This window comes from Colossoma macropomum, unplaced genomic scaffold, assembly GCF_904425465.1.
Source record: "Colossoma macropomum unplaced genomic scaffold, Colossoma_macropomum, whole genome shotgun sequence".
In the NCBI taxonomy this organism is placed as follows: Eukaryota; Metazoa; Chordata; class Actinopteri; order Characiformes; family Serrasalmidae; genus Colossoma; species Colossoma macropomum.
The window spans coordinates 5,043,901-5,061,915 of NW_023494791.1; the positions used below are offsets into that span (position 1 = coordinate 5,043,901).

General features: G+C 38.4%; 1 protein-coding gene across 2 annotated transcripts in view; it reads right to left on the minus strand.

The window, feature by feature from the left end:
* Window positions 1-18,015, minus strand: part of ppp3r1a (protein phosphatase 3, regulatory subunit B, alpha a) — a 34,812-nt gene that overhangs the window by 2,192 nt on the left and 14,605 nt on the right. The window contains exons 2-5 of one of the 2 annotated variants that reach the window (XM_036573693.1): window positions 13,531-13,570; window positions 3,774-3,950; window positions 873-932; window positions 598-782 (exon numbers count right to left, since the gene is read on the minus strand). In XM_036573693.1, the coding sequence (XP_036429586.1) occupies window positions 598-782; window positions 873-932; window positions 3,774-3,950; window positions 13,531-13,570 (462 nt within the window). Of the gene's footprint in view, window positions 1-597; window positions 783-872; window positions 933-3,773; window positions 3,951-9,693; window positions 10,012-13,530; window positions 13,571-18,015 lie in introns of those variants that run through there. The other variant, XM_036573692.1, reaches the window with a different exon arrangement.

The following is an 18,015-nucleotide window of genomic DNA, read 5'->3' on the forward strand; positions in this document are numbered from 1 at the left end:
ATTCCATTTAAGGTGGAACAGGAAAATTAGCTAGCTACCGAGACACCAGCAAACTACTAACAATTTGTTATGCTTGCTGTGAAGAAAAGGACCATAATACACTGAAAAGACATTAAACTAAGACAATACATTGGTTATTGTAATTTTTTAACGGAGAAAATTCTCACATTTGTGTGGTTTTTTGGTGGCTTGCGTAGCCATCTTGCTGGTTTTTCTTTTTTTCCTCATAACACTCCATTTGAAGGGTGATGTAGCCTTAACACTTCGCCCTACCCCTCTATCTCAACTAAAATTGGGACACCCTACTCCCAGACGTGAACACGCAGAACGGAGAGCTAACAGCTGAGTGGTAGGGGCGAGGGGTGAAATGAGATTGGGGCTTAGAGTCAGTTAGCACAAGGCTAATTGGAGGGGTATAAGCTTCCTTTCCTTCTTAGCTACATTAGCCTCGTAGCTCCAGTGCAAAACTAAAGAAGCAAATTTCACACATATCCTGTCTTGTCTGTTTGACTGGATGTGTGCTGAGGTAACTCCTCCTCCTTTAATTTTAGCATTAACTTTATTCAAGCCTGGCAGCACAAAACAAGAGACACTTACAGCACAGAACTCTTCAAACGATATTCTCCCATCGCCATCCTTGTCCGCATTGATGATGGTCTTATCTACAATCTGCTGCAGTTGTGTGTCCTTCAAGTTGTTCCCCACCATCATCTTCAACACTTGAAATAGTTCCCCGTTGGAAATATAGCCGTCCTTATCCATATCATAGATCCTGAATGCGACTGGAGACGTTCAGAAAGGGGTTTAGACTCAGAGAGCACCACTAGATTACAGCATGCATGAATAAAGACAGTGCTATTTGTTGGACTCACATCGGAGCTTCTGTTCCTTATCTCCCTTCACGCTGAACTGCGAGACACCTTCGATAAACTCTGTAGGAAGCAAAGCATGAATACAAGCAGTTAAGAAGCACGAGGAACTTCAGACATGAAAGTGGAAGAATCGGTTTACTCATTCATTTGAAAAGAGCTTGCCTTTGGCTCTGGGGTGAATTTAAGTCTGAGAACATTTTATACAGAACATTTTTAAATGGTCAAGTTTAAATAAGGGCTAAGCATTAACAGTAATGAATGTGCTAGAAACTTTTCTGGACAACACTTAGACCCTTTATCTGCTTTATTGTACTGACACCTGTGTCCTCTAAAAAAAAGAGATTAGATAAAGTAGCTGAGAACTCTTTAATATAACAAGTATATATATAGAGTACTATTTTGTGTACAAATGACATGTTTTGTTGATTTTCTAAGTAGAAAATAAACAAATGAAATTGAAAAAAGAGAAGAAGAATGAAATGTGGCCGGTGCAAAAAATTAAGTCCCACTATGTGTAGTATGTTATTTTCCCCCTAATATGATAAACTCAGCAAACAGAAAATGTGCACATTTAAGTGTGTTCTCTGTAGAGGATGTGTTAAACTTATTGTCACTTAGGAAATCAACAAAACATGCACTGTAAATGCAGTGTTGGGGGAAAAAAATGTGATACTGTGCCACCTCTAGCTTTATTTAACACTTGTCCTAAATAGACCAAATCAGAATGTTTGTAAACATAAACATTGGCTGTTCTTCTGGGTGGATAACTCATTCAGTCAGCGGGAAAAGCAGTTCATTTTAAGTGGTAAATACAAACGGAACAGACTAAACCGAAGTACGGTCAATAATGGTACAATTTAGTAGTACTTCAGGCTGTAATGTCCAATGTTTTTGGGGAAAATGGGGTTCACATGCTTTTAAGAAGTGCAAAGGTGTCCCATTTTGTTCCCGTAACTGCTGAGAGAGAGAGAGCGAAAGAGAGAGAGTGTGAATGAAAAAGTCTGTTAAGAAAACAGATTTTTTGTTTTCTGTTTCATTCACCCCACGGCTCCCCCGACTCTCCTTTATATATTTAATTTCAGTTGATCTGCAAATAAATGCCACCGTGCTTTAGTGTGATTTTACTGCAGTGAAAAAGCACGCTTAAGTGACTATTACCTCAGAGCAGTTAGCCCTGGCTTCTGGACTTTTAGGAGTAAAAACATTCCCCTCATCCAGGAGACAGGATCAGAAAGATACCATGTGTAACCAAGACAGTGGTTCAGTTTTCATTTTTTCTCATTTTCCAGTTTTCAAAAGCTGATGGAGCTGCTAAAAGTAATATGAAACCCTGAGAATGACAGTGAATGCATCATTAGATTGGCGCTAACATAACAGCAATTAGCATTATCATAGCAGGTAAAATCATAGCTACTTATAAAAGTTCTTTTTTGCATTAAACACTGCATTAATAATATGTGGCTGGTGCATGCTCACTATTAAATGACAAAAAATTTACCACACATAGTACTGGTAATCGTGGTTATCGGAGTGGCATGATTGGTTTAATGTAACAGCCAACGTGCACCAGAACAGCTTTAGTAAATTAGTACACAGATTTGCCAATATCAACAACAACGACATTAGCATATAGTTTGGTAATAGGCATACACACTATCTGATTATTTTGATGTTTCAACAAGACCAGTAGCCACGTTTACATGCAGCCTGATAATCTGTTAATAATCCGACTGATAGCTCAATCGAAATAGACTCGTCCCATTGAAGCCATTCGGAATACAATTTCTATCTGATTGACTGAGGTGGGTAATCCTGTAAATAATCCGTTAAATAGAAGAATAATATCCGTGTAAACGCCTGTATCTGATTACATTCCCTATCGGAAAGTTTAAGTATGTTCTGATCATGTTCGTCACGTCATAGTGAAAGTTTATACCGTTCAACAAGGCGGAGCAGAAACTGGTCTGCAGAGGAGACGAAGTTTATGCTCTGGTCTTTTAAAGACAGCGGTGGGACGGACGACCAGCTTATGTGTCTCAGAACATGACGTCTTCCTCTCGGCCTTCTTTAATAAGGACATGTGAAGGACGTTTGTTTTAAAGTCATAAAAAACACCAGCACTGCTCACTGCTGCTCGTCTCACTCTGACTGGACTCACGTGATGCTCGTTGTCATGGTAACGTCTATACTAAGTGGTTCTCTACGCATGTGCATAATAATTTGTATCCAATTACTTGTAGTGAGCATGTAAACGGAGATTTTCCATCAGATTGTTGAGCAGAGTGAGCATAAACACCTCAGTCTTAAATCTATAAGCAGAATGTATTAAATCGGATTGGCAAAAATCTTTGCATGTAAACACAGCCAGTAAAAAATTTGTTTTTTTCAAATACCTTAGGTTTAGTAACTCTCTACTAAATAATGTTGATTGTATCAAGATTTGTACAAAATCCTGTTGTACCACTGCAGCGCTACCAGTGTTATCCACCCAGAAGTACTTTGTTGTTGTGAAATAAACACTGATTTGTCCTATAAAAGCATTTCGAACATCAGCAGGACATATAATGTCACTATCAGAACAATATATCTCCTTTTTTGACATTTTTCATTTCTTTACACAATTTGAAAATCCCAGCTGCTGCTTACACTGTTAAAATTTCATTATAAATGTATTAATAGAAATGGTCCATAATGACAACACCTTGTAACATTAACTTACATTGAAAGTTAGGAAATTTTTTTCATTCTCCTGTAGAGTGAATCCATCATTAGATTGGAGATGCATTCGCTTTACAGCAGAATACTGTGGGAGATCCCAGGTTTTACTCAGTCAGTAACGACTGGCCAGTGTTTTTTGTGTATTGTCAAATGATTAAGTCTATGTATTCACTGGATCCTCACCTTTGAAGTCCACCTCCCCGTTGCCATCCGTGTCAAATATATCGATAACCCTCTGCACCAGTGGATTCTGCTGCAACTCAGGCAAGGACATGAACTCCTCCACGCTCAGGGATCCAGAGTTATCTAGGTCGAGTTTCTTAAATCTCTTTCCTAGCCTCTTAATCTCATCAGCATCGACTGGAGTGAAGGAAAGGCAGAGAGAGACAAGAGTAAACAAACAGATAGTAAGCTAACAACCCACCACCTGTGTCCTCTTAGATGACCACTGTAATGACCTGAATGACAAAGCTGTTGCATGTAAACACCTTAATGGAGTCAAACTGCAACCTAATGAATTTCTAATGGTAAATTAAACGCAGTAGAGACTTACATTCTGTAGTTTGGTCCCTTTTTCCAAACAGGGGCTTAATCATTGCGTTACACCTCCAAGCCATGCTGCTCCTTGCACCCTCGCACAATACTACTGACAAGCTCAGCTATAAGATAACTCCCTTACTGACCATAAGCTTATTCACTGTCCCATAATCCTTTACACCATTACTCCTGAACTCTAATCAGTTCTACGAAAGATGTATCTCTTTAATCTCCAACACTGCAGCATATGGAACTGCAAATACAAAACAGAAAAATGACAAAACTCATGCAAAGCTTAAAGGGCCAAAATCCTTCTCCTCCCCCAGGAGGTTTACTTATAACATTTCTGTGGTTTTATGTATCAAAGCTGTTTTTGGCTTTGTTCACATAGCAGGTAAAAGTGGCCAAACCTGATCTTTTTCTTCATATGTGACACAGATATGTGTCTGTGTGTCAGTGTGAACTGAAAAACACACTGATTTGAGACGCTTTCATATGTGGTACTGAAATCCGATACGTATCCGATCTGCGGCAATGCGACTCAGTTTGAACAGCCAGATCAGAATTCATGCGACTTTTACGTCAAACCAGCTCCACATTTGTCATATTTTAGCGCTGCTGAGACTTCAAACATTTGGGGTGATGTTTCTGGACAAAAAATTAGAAGAGATTCATCCAAAACCCTCCATGTTTAAAGAGATTTTGAAAGAAATGTCCGAATGCAGTCGTAGGAGAACGAGGCTGCAGCGTCAAAGAACAGTTAAAAGTCTGAAAGCGAAGTTTAAAGAATCCGAGGACACAAACCACCAAGTGACCGCGCCCTTTTTACAGTGAGCTCGAACAAATTCTGGGTGATGAGCCCAGCTGTCAGTCAGTGAAGCTTCATGACGGCTCCTGTGATGCTGGTGAAGATGAAGCTGAACCCTCCGGGAGCGACTGGCTTTCGTTGGTGGTCATGACTGTTTACCTCTGGATGAGCCACCTGAAGTAACGTGAAGCTCTGTTCTTTTGTGCATGTGGGTCAGTTTAGGAGCTGATCTGTTCAGACTGATGTCACATAAAGATCACGTTTAAAAGATATTGTGAACAACCAAACAAAAAAAATCAGATTTGGGCCACTTTTACCTGCTGTGTGAACATAGCTTTTGTCATTGTGTCTTTGAGGATGATATGTAAATGAGCTTGTTCTCATTGGCTCACCTGTATCATGCCTCATTATAAAAGCAGTCCAGGCTGAAACACTGCGTATAACTTAAATACGATTGGGCGGAGCCAACCTGCTGTAGGCAGATCAGGTGGATATATGTAAATGCACTCATTTTCATGAAATCACAAAAACAGTGAATTCAGAATGGGCTTTTGCTGGCTAGTATCCATTTATGAACTGTACAGAATGGATGTTATGAAACTTTATAACTCTTTACATCTTACATCAAGCTCTTATGTTTACAAAAAAAAAAGATTTGATTAGATTTGACTGCTTCTTCACAATTAGACTGAATGTATGTGTTAGAATGCATACGTTTCCATAGATCTGAAAGAAAATGGGTTTATTTATCTAACAACTGTACACCAGCATAAAACGCACAAATGCATATTTAAGCATTTTGTGGTTGCTTGTCTTTGTTTGTACATCAGAGCTGGCGACAGCCGAGTGAGGTGAAGATCAATAAATTCAGTCCTCTGAGAAATACTGCTGGAGACGTGATCTAAATCACCCTGCAGTGTGAACACAGATCGGCAGGCTGTCAGCGTGTTTCTGGGTCATTCAGTGTGCGGTATGGATTCCAGCTCACTCAGCCTCTAGGTCTTGCTTGCAAAAGGTGAAAGCATTAAGATTTAGTGCTGTTTTTTTTTGGTTAACAGGCTGAATGACTAAATTGCTGATATCAGTGCACTTGATATAATATCAAGTTACCAAGCACTGACAACCTAATAGACGTGGTCCATTACAACAGAGTGAAAAGTAGCATAAATAACTGTACACAAGCATTACTTTCACCACCGACTAAACCATGCTTACACACAGGGAATCAATGTAGATAGGAACAAAGTGTCCCTTCTGGGTTGTATGGAAGCCCATTCCTGCCAGGTGCTGGTTGAGGGTGGGACGTGGGGTCTTTTTCAGACAGCAGCATGTCAAAATATTGACTTAGTTTCTTTTTTTTAATAATTACTTTTTTAATCAAAATATTAATATAAGTATACCTTACAATAATGACTGATTGTCTTCAGATAGTAACTAAATATCTAAAAGTAATGACTTAGTATCTCAAATCATTACCTTTAATGACTTGAAACACTTTGAGCTGGATATTTTAAGCAGTCACATTGAGACAATGTGCCAAAATAATGAGTTATTACATTTCAAAAAAGTAATACCTATTTTGGAACAATAAGTAATTAAGTCAGGTACTATGTAATTGACGTTAATATTGTAAGAAAACAAGTAATTATTTTGAGATACTAAGTCAACAATTCGAGGTCCTAGAAGTACTAAGTCAATATATTGAGGAAATAATTTATTATTCTAAGATACTAAGTCTACATTTTGAAATACAATCATTATTATGAGATAATGCAGTCCAAAACAGAGGAGGAGGAAAACTGTATTTGCTCCACCTGGCAGGAATGGGCCTTCAAAGGGTTGAAAATAATCTGCCAGACAAAAATATCCAGCCAACAGTGGTCCTGTGGTCAGAAACTGACTTCTGGTAAGGGCTAGAAGATGACAGACTGTGCAAGGAACAAGATGAGCTTCAGTCTCTAACTGTTCACCAACAAGGTGTATCAATATCAAGGCAGGTGTGTCTAATGAGGAGTCTAATTAGTGTAAACAGTGAGTGCGTTTACACACACTTAATAATCCGATCATTGCAGAAAATCAGATTTTGTCAGTAATACGATCAATATGCACTGGGCTAATCAGACAATGGGGAAACTCTGGGTCTAAACGAGACAGACAGTAATCAGATTTCTGCTTTGCAACCAGCCAATAAACTCACAGAAGTAGACGTGATGTAAACGTAATGTAAAACTTCATGCTATGGCTTTTTTTTAATAAATCGTGCCACTTTAACTGAAAATATGAACATACATCATCTAGAAAATGAGAAATATTTAAATCCTTCATTTCGTCAAGCACGTGTTTAGTTTCAGTGTCACTCCAAAAGTGTTTTGCTGCATCTCAAGGCAGCGCTGCTTGCTTATTTCCGGTACCGCTATCTGTTTTCGCACATGCGCAGGCTGAGAAATCCAAAAGAAATCAGAGTAAGAGTTTACATGCACTGAGAAATCTCATTACTGAGCTAAAATCCAGCCTCTTTATTGGATTTCTTAATCAGATTTCTAGACCTTACTCCGATCTAAGAAAACAGAGTATGCAGCTTACATGACCATTTGAATAATCAAATAACTGCAGAAAATTATGATCGCATTATTGGGTGCATGTAAACGCACTCAGTGTTTTAAAACCTCAGCAATGCCGGACACAATTATTTCATACTCATATGGTAAATGAGTATTTCCTGTGGTATTTCTGTTATTTTGTACACTCCCTGTACATGCTGGTCCATTAGGCAGAGGAACAAATAACTACAAGTTCCACAATTGTTTTTAAAAGCTTTGTTGTATTGTACATCAACACCTTCTCAGGGGAATATCCTGCATTAACCTCGTCAGCTCCTTCCTGCTGAAATCAGCTTGAGTGAATTGCAGGTTGTATCGCAGCAATAATTACAATCTATAACACCAATTATGGCAATAAGAGAAGTCACCCACTGGCCTGGTAATTGCGTATGGTCAACACATCCATTCCATTAGTATAATGTGTCGCATTAAAATGCATGATGGAGGGACAAAAAGAGTCATGCTTGATTCCGGTGATGCCCACGTGTCTCACAGTGTTTAAATGGGAGAGAAATTAAAACTGAGCTCTCCCAAATGGCTAGGAAAAAAGGCCTCCCGACATGTCAAACAAGCTGCAACCTTCCTTTTAAAACCCATCAGCCAGACAGAATGGCCTTCCTTCATGTCACAGCTTTCCGACATCATTAAAGCCATTACTAAAATGATCCTGTCTGAAGAGCCGAATGCCGACACCATTACGTTAATGAGTGCAGGGTAGGCGGGTTAGGCAACAGCTAGAACGCTGTATTTTTAACTGTGCGGTCATGAGAAAGCCCCGTCCTTGTTGCCCTGACCCTCAAGGCCGGCAGGGAAACCCTTAGCAACAAGGGACTCCAGCAGAGCAGGATATTTTGAGCAGTCGCAGGCAGCCGAGGATGGTTTTAGGCACTGCTGTGTGCCTCTATAGGTCACCTCATGCCGTGTATGCTTCATAAAATACGCCACTGCTGTGAGCAGAGAGGTGAAAACCAATCCGATCGTAACTCAGAGAGGGAGTTTCTCTTAGATGTCAATGGCACATCAACATTAGTCATAAACTGACTCATTATAAATAGCAGGGATTAGCATTTTTCAGTCAAGATTTAAGTGAAAGATCCCCTATTTGCAATAAGTGGAGGCCCTACAGTGTCATCTAGCTGAGCAATTCCTGCCAAGAGAATCTACAGTGCATTAACTGTATCTGTTTGCGCGAGCAATGCATTTCAGCTCAGAACGAGGAATTAAGGTTCTCCTTGCAATGTTGTAGCAGCAAGCAAATGTAATAGGATGCTGCATGTGTGGGTTATTCTCATAAAACAGCCTTAGACCATGTCTGTATATATTTCAGTGTCAATCATAATGCAGATAGATATTCATATCATTTAGAAGATTAACTGGAACTCTATGTGGTACAGTAAAAAGTTCAATTAATTTTTCGATTTTAGATTTTACCCTAATTCTCATTACCACAGGGTGTCCACATACGTGTTTCTCATTAACCACTATTTCAATTATTTAATGACTTTGCTTTTTTTTATTTAGAAAAAAAAGAATAATGTGTCTGTATTGCTTATAACTACTGAACTTCTTTAATACTTTCCTTGTAAACTCTAAGCAACAAAATGTTAAATCTAATAAGATTTCTCATATAACTTTGGACTGTTTCTGTTAGTCTGTATATCATGAAATATAAAAACAGTGCAAAAGGACTAATTGGAGTTTTCTAATTATGTTAAAGTATATATACATAATTTTTGTAATGGCATTAACAAAATCAGTAAGGTAGTGTGGGTCATATATATATATATATATATATATATATATATATATATATATATATATATATATATATATATATATGAAGAGACAGCTATAAAAACAATTGGCTTCAAAATTTTGAAAAGACAAAACATTATTTAAACATTCATTTCCAAATTGTGACTACGAGAATGTGGACACTTACGTTGGACTGTCAAAATCTATTTAAATCTATTTAAAATAATTCATAATACATTAATAAATTCGTATTTGTCATGCTTGTGAGAAAATTTCATATCCTGCTACAAAATTCCCAAAGGCATTCTTCTAGTAAATCAGCACATTTCTCAATGTACTTAACATGCCAAAGTCTTCACAGCCAGCGCAACACAAGAGCAGAATATGTGAACACAAGCGTCACCTGCTGTGGTGGTCTGTGTATGCGGTGTAGTGGACTCCAGGGTCCAGACACATACAAAGAAGGTTAGCCAGGGATTAAACCAATCTTGTTCTGGCAGCCTTTCATGCAGACAGGTCTGTATGTGTGAGACTGTCTGTCTGGCTGTGCTGTTGACAGGCTGAACAGCTGGGCTGAGGAAGTGGGAGTGCAGGAGTGTGTGTGTGTGTGTGTGTGTGTGTGTGTGTGTGTGTGTGTGTGTGTGTAAGGGACTTGCGAATATCATACGACTGAAGTCACCAGGCCTGCAGCAGGTCAGTTATACACCTGTTTATCTCTTGTCTTTCCAGACGCATTACAATACTAACAGACACAGAGGCCTTTCAAGCAGATAAACCCTACCACACTCCAAAGTCAGGGCTTTCAGAGAACTCTGTCTCATCTGTGTTCTTAATTTTTTATAATTTATGCCTAATTCAATGTTAGAGATGTAAACAAAGCCATTCAGAGTGGTTTGATCAGAAATGATCCATTACAGAGACACTTACGGACTCAGATTTCTTTAAAGTGGTGGTGATAGGAAGCAGGGGTCATGATATCTGAGTTTATAAGTAATGTTGATGGTAAAATAGCGATAAATCTCTGAAAAATAAGTTGTATTTGGACTCTACTTTGCCTCACAACACCCTGCATGCATCCCTCAATCATGATTGGACATTAAAAAATACGTTTTAGTCCAAAAGCTTCTCAAAATAAACATAAAACAATGTTTCAGACGTCAGGCAGTGAATTCATAACCATTTCATGTACTAACAACTTTCTGTGAGGGAGCTTTTAGAGGTGGACGCCAGGTTCCTATCACCACCACTGTGAACAATTCTGACTCAGTGAGCTTCTCTAGAACAGAGCATTTCACACCAAACCACTCTGAATGACCGTTTATATCTTCAGCTTTTAATTATGCAGATTTTTTGTAAAAATCAGTGGAATTTCCCATTAAGGCAGAAAGGGGGCGAGAGGTTTCAGATTCACAGTTAAAAGGCGAGTTTAGAGATAAAGTAAAGAAGAAAGTCTGTGTTGAAAGCTGGGGCAGGTCCCTGAGGCCTTGCAACTCATTAGAAACTGCACTGGGACCCTTAAAGTGTCTACATAAATTCTGGTCTTGTGCTTTTTTCCATTGAGTTCATTAACTATAATTTTTGTGATCTTTTCAGTCCCTTTTTAAATGACATGACAATTTTCCAATCCCTCTTAATCCCTCAGAATTAAAACAGACTGCAAGACTGATATGCAGTTGCACGTAGAAGTTTGAACCCTAAACAAATGACACATTTTATTGACTTTGAAAAGTAAAAATAAGTGAACACATCCTCTACAATGTACAAACTTTTGCAGATTTTAATGCACAATTACTGCTGATTTGCTGAATTTAACATATTGGGGAAAAAAAAACATTAAATAAGGCCAGTGCAAAGGTTTTGGCACATTTTATATTGTTTTTTTCCCCCAATGTTATGTTAAGTTTAGCAAATAAACAGAAACTGTGCACTAAAAGTAGAAGAAAATACCATATTTAAGCGTGCATCTCTGTAGAAGATGTATTAAATTCAATGTGCAGGAGTGTTAGAAAATTGACAAAACATGCAATTTGACTGGGAATGTTCAAACTTACAACTGTATTTAAATAGCCTCTGTTCTGATTGGCTACCTTGTACTGTCTCTCATTAAACAACATCCATGCTGAAACACAGACTTAAGTTTCGTAAGTTTAAGTGACACTGGGGGACGGGGGGCTTTGAATTCTTCAGGCACTTTGAGTTCATCATGGTTTTGATGTCAACAACGATGAACCCAAAATAGGCTGTTTTGCAGCTTAGTTTCTGTTTATAGACTGGAGAGTGGATGGAAGGGTAGGGTGTTTACTCTTGTTTAAAAAAGCACAGGAAACGTGATTTTCTATTAAATGGGCTCTTTATACACTTCATGCTCATAACACGAAAACCTTCATGAAGCGATTAATGAGCACACTTCCTTCCTGCACCCATCTCTCGTACTCATATTTGCTTGTGTTCTACGTGTCCATGATGCCCGGGACACCGAGGGGCAAGAAACAAATTAAAATGGCATATCAGGACTAAAAATAAGCGAGTCTCCATCTGCAGCACTGGAAATGACCTTCACATTAGAGGAGGGAATTTTTAGCCAGGACACTGAGTGGAACTCCTCTTGGTTTCTAGCTCGATTTTCAAACTCCATTTCATATTATTATGAGGAATGAAGATGTAAGGCACAGGTTAATGAGAGCAGAGCACAAACCAACATGGGGTAAAAAGTAACATGGAAGTTATATGTAGTTAAATAGGCTGCAGTAGCTCATGGTTTTAGTCATGGTTTTCTCGTGTTCTCATAGCAACTTCACCTGTGAGTTTTGACAGCAGTCAGATAAATATTCCTCCAGTAGACTGTTTTATACCATAAAATAACCTTTTTCATCATATATGTTTTGACCTGTGTGCACAAGTTACAGAATCCACTCCTATATTATTTTAATCTTCAGTTAGCACTGTTTTGAAACCGATCACAACTCACAGTGAGAGCTAGCCGGGCTAAAGCACAGCCTCCACAGGAAGGGAGGGGAGGCTTATAGGGGTGGAAGAGGTTTGTTTAACATAGTGTGGCAATTAATCCTCCTAAAACTGAAATGAGAGAAGTCGAAATCCCCCATGTACATTTAAAACAGTTGTTTTTTCGGAGGATTTTATGCACAGATTCATCAAAAACATACTATACATACTACATTTGCTCCTCTGCTGACGCTACTTAATACAGCTCCTTTTCACTGTTCGTATTTATTTTGATGCAGATTTTTCTTTATGCATTTAAGTCAGAAAGTTGGTTGGTTTCAAGCAACATAGAACCGCACTGAACTAATTGTGCTTGCATGAAGTGACCAGACTTTTTAGCATTTGTTACAGCTAGCCCCTCAGTCTGTAACATTTAACCCCACCTACTCCCAAATCCCAAGAGCTGGTATTGTACTTTCAGCCTATATTATCAACAACGCTGTCTTAACAAGTTGCATGTGCAGAAATTTAACCTTCTAACACAGAGCTTATGAGCTGCCTGTAGATGAAATTAGACCAATCAAAAGTAACCAAACCAAACCAATCATGTGCTGTGACATCACAACCACAGCTAACTGGCAGTCTGGCACACTATGTTAAAAAAATAAATTAAAAAAAATAAGTCTGCACCTTAATTTATAGAAAATCATTCAAATCTCAGTCACAATATTGGTCAGAAAAATCTTCTGACATTGTCACTGTCGAAAACCCACAAAAACCAACCATGTATCCCTATTTTTTTCCATTTTTCCTTTTTCTACATAAGATGTGCATAATGATGATGAATGGACCAACAGAAATGCTCCATAATTAGCTCTAGTTAATTGGATCTAATCTAATGCATTGAAACTTGAGAACATTTTTTGCCTTCTCTTGTAAAGTTGCTATTTTGGACAGTGATGCCGTTTTCCCCAAATCGTTCAGTCCTAGCTACCTGTAAGAATAGCACAGCAGCAATGTGTTAAATATAGGCTGAAAGAGATCAATAATTCAAATCTACATGTACTCAGCACCACACAGATTATATAAGAATTACACCATCATAAGTGCTGAATCAGATCATACGATACTGTGGCATTATTATATCTTCACTGCAAGGCCTCGGCTACCAGACGCTGCAATTCCTATTTTTTTGTTTTAATGAAGTGAAGTTGTGACAAACATCCCAACAAAACAATAATGATATTCATGAGTTCAGTGTGGAAAAAGCAAGGGGGCACAATTAACTACTACTTACAGTGCGAGCACATCTCCAGGGGATAACTTGCTTCATTTCCCTACAGAAGAGGAAAAACACAGTTATACAACACAATTACACAATTATAACATATCACTGTTCTTCAGTAAAAAAAAAAAAAGAAAATTATTTTGCAAGAACATTAATGAGATTTGATACCAGATGAACAGAGTTTTGAATCCTAGCTTAATTACAGCCTTATATAATAAAGATATATCAATTCTGTAACAAATTAAAAGGGAATTCTATTGATTTATCTATCCACATATTTCCATGGTTAAGATGTAAACAAAGCCTCCCAGAGTGGTTTGATGTGAAAAGCTCTGTTCTAGAGAAATTCAGAATCAGAAAATGTTCAAAGTGGTAGTGATACGAACCAGACCTATGAAGAGTTTTATGCCTACAAAAGTTCCCTCACAAGAAGCTATTGCAAGAAATGGATATGAATACACTACGTGACACCTGATACATTGAATTATGATAGTTTTGCCCTAAAACATATTTTTTAAAATTCATTTGTGGAGAGGTATATGCAGGGCGCTGTAAGGCAAAATCATCCAGAAATAAACTTACATTTTCAGATTTATCACCAATTTACCATCATCAACACTATGCATAAAAACTCAGATGTGCAAGTTTACTAATTGCTTTGTATAGCAAATAAAATGGCTATATGTAGTCATGGTGACCCCTGTTTCCTATCACCACCACTGTAAAGAAAGCCGAGTCGCCAAGTTTCTCTACAATAAATAATGTAGAAATTTTTAAAAATCATTGGAATTCCCCTTAAATTTCTTCATAGGCAAAATATGTTGTGTTTCTGCATCTCTGCCCACCAGTCTCAGTAATCATGATAAGGCTCGGTGCTCTGTGGGCACATCTGTGATGTTCCCCCGACAGCTTCTTATTTACATACCACAGGGAGAAAAGGCATGGATTAAACGGATGACTCACATGAGGTGTGTTAGCTCATGTAGCTATAACTCACCACTCTCACTTATATCACTGCTGCGAGTTAATTAGAAGACTCTGAAGTGCTCGTATCTGAATGAGGTTCTAACGAGCTAAAAGCCACCGGTGGCATTTGAGATGGGCGAGTCTCACGTACAACAGAAAACCTGCGGCACATAACAATAAAGCCATTTACGCACCACACTTGCAGAAAAGCAGTACAATCATCACTCAGGAGCATAAAATACAAACTACAGCAGAAAATTTTCATCAAAATTGCAATGATAAAAAGCGTTTTTGAAATCGCAAGAGTTGCGGTTCCAAGCATGTCCTGCTATTTAATACTGACTTAAATTTTAAGTGGGAAAAACGTGACCTAACAATATAGAGCTTGTCAACTGTAAGTCACGCGCTCTACATTGTGTTCATGTGACAGGTCTGAAAACAGCTAACGTGTTTATCTTCTTGGTGAAAAAGAAGCATCTTAAATTTTTCCTATATCTTACGTAAGCTGTGTAAAATCTCTTTAGGAAAATGTTTAAGTGGAAAGTCAAAATAATCAATACTCAAACTTTAGAACAAAAGTGTAAGCCTCTGCAATGAAGTTACATGCTTATGAAATACACTTAAAACTGTATAATAAATTATAAAGTTGAATTTTGCAACTGTTATAAACTTAAATACTTAAGATGTTTTACTGCCACTGGAGCTGAAATGGGAATGTTCTTGTTTTTATACTTTGTGCATAATAATTGTTGTCAGCAAAGTCATTCAGAGTGGTTTGGTGTGAAACGCTCCGTTCTAGAGAAACTTAGAGTCAGTGTTGTTCACAGTGGTGGTGATAGGAACCAGACGTCTGAAGAGTTTAGTGCCTTTAAAAGCTACATCATATGAAGCTATTACCCAAAATTGTCACAAACAGAAGTGAAATAATGTTTTATGTTAGTTCTTAGATCTGGAGCGGTCTTGGCCTAAAATGTAATTTTTTTTATCATACATTCATGGTGGAAGCATGTATGCAGGGTGTAGGCTGTAAGGCAAAGCAGTCCCCAAAAAGATTTTTTTTTCAGACTTACCATCATTTTACCATCATCATTACATATAAAAACTCAGAAGACTCGTGTAGGTTCACTGGTGGTTTTGGATAGTAAATAAAATGGCTATATTTGTGTTGCAGACAAGGTGACCCCTGGTTTTTATCACCACCCTGCAAAGAAATCTGAGTTGGTGAGTGACTCTGATTACAACTCATTGTGCAGAAAATTTGCCAGTCATTTAATGCACAGAAAATGATCACATTTCAATTGCAATTGCAATATTTTCCCCAAACCATTCAGCCCTAATACAACCCCAGGAAAAATACATCTGTAAGATGTGCATGAAATTCACAAAAATGTATGAAGCACCTTTCAAATCACTTTCAAAGTTAATATTATGCACCAGGGATAAAAGCCGAGAGACACAAAGTGCTGTCAGTGTGTGCTGACAGAAACTCTGGAAACATCATCATATGACGGTTTGCTTTAAGCCTTGTGCGCAGTTCTTTCAAAATGTTTCCCTCAGTAAAAAGCAAAAGGTGCTTTTTCAAACAAAAAGAAAAACTGTCAGCATGGAGACGACTGAAAACGCCCCAGGTAAACACATCATTTACATGGTGATCCAAAAAACTCATTCACACAACGTACAGAAGAACTCATGGCTTTATTTTATGCTTTGATTTATTATTTACAATGTTCAGCTCAGCTCAGCTCAGGGGCTCAAAGGCCACGTTCAACATCCTACCAGCACAAACACTTGTCCCGTTCATACTGAATCTCTTTCACCAACTATTAGGGGCATCATATACATTGTGATGCATACAATAAGGGATAAGCTGCATCTAATGCAACTGCATTGTCTGATGCAACACCAAAGCCAGAGCAGCACATTCAATGCCATATAACATACTTCCAGCCTTAATTTAAGGTGAAATCTACTGATGTTCATCCACTGGAAAACGCCATTCAACATCTCAGTCCTGTTGGATCAACGCTGTGCAGCGTGGGCTCAACGGAACGTACCATCCACTGTGTAAAGTGGGGTGGAACTGCTGCTGATTGCAGAGTAGCCTGATCTGATCCCCCGCACTGCTCCTCCATCAACCACTGCAGTCACCGCTGCCCACTCCAGAGCCAGCCAGGGGAATTTAGCCTGATTGATGCTCATTGTCTAAGGTTGCAGCTGCACGCCAGCCATCGCCCACTGATGCAGCTTAAAGAAAGGGTGCAGCAAAACATCAAATTTGCACAGCTCTCTCCTTTGATCAGCCAAGACATGTTTGATGTCTGAACTGCTTGTTTATGTTTGCACTGGCTCTATGAGGCTAATGTAGTTAACGAGCAATGGAAGCTTATATCCCACCAACTAGTCTTGTGCAAATCAGCATATACTTACATCAAACCAGGTCGACTTGTTAAATCTCACATAGACTAATAGAAAAATGCCACATAGTCTAATACAGTAGCAGCAGCTGCTGAAGTCTGAATTTTGCCCATACAGTGTCAGAAACTGCAAGTGTGTATGAGATTACTTAACAACGCATTGTGGTTTGAAGCAAGTGTGATGATTTAAGTGCAATTAAGTGCAATTATTGGTCCAGAGAGATGACAGAATGCATCCTGTCTTTTCAGCTGGCTGCATAAGGGCGTTCCTTGCAAAATCCAGTTGAAATGTAGTCTTGCTAAGTCAATGTTTATTTAATTAATTCTTTATTTTTTAAATACTAAGTCAAAGTATTATGCATCATTAAAAAGAATGTTCATAGGGTTAAGCTTTTAAGTTTATTAACATTCAACTGCTTGTTTTCAAAGTTTGTAGGTAAAACAGTTGTGTTGAAATATGTGAGCTTTTGCTGCTGTTCCTCCATCGCAGCAAAAAGGAGGAGGAGGAGGAGAACATTTGAAAAGTGGAACGAATTTTGGTCTCACTTTATTTGCATAGTCCACTAAAGATTATCTACAGATGTTTAAATTGTTAACAAGCTATCTATTGATTCTAAACAGCGGTGGAGTTGGGGTTAGGATTTGGACCAGGATGAAGGCTGGGTTTAGGGGTTGAGGTTAAGGTTAGGGTTAGAGAAAATTATGGTCAATTCAGAAGATATTTAGTTAAATGTTACTTGAAAGTAAATTATGGCCCAATCCCATTTCTTCTTTTTACCCCTGGTTGAAATCTTGCCCTATGATATGGGACCCTCAAATAAAAAAAACAAAAAAAAACAAAACAAAACTTGCTTCATTAACAGGCTACTAGCGCTGCTCTGTATGCGAACCGGGCAGTCTTCAGTGATAGCAGAGAAGGGAATGGTCCAGCAATCTGGCTGCTGAGCTTTAGTTACATTTAGGGCACCATATGCCTTCAAAGAGGCGGGTATAAGACAATTATTTATTATCGCCCACCCCTAATTCTTTGGTGATATGAAGCTGAAGTCAGCTTTTCACCAGCTTCTTGTTCAAATCTTTCCCTGTTCCACCTTAAATGGTGCAGCAGTTACAT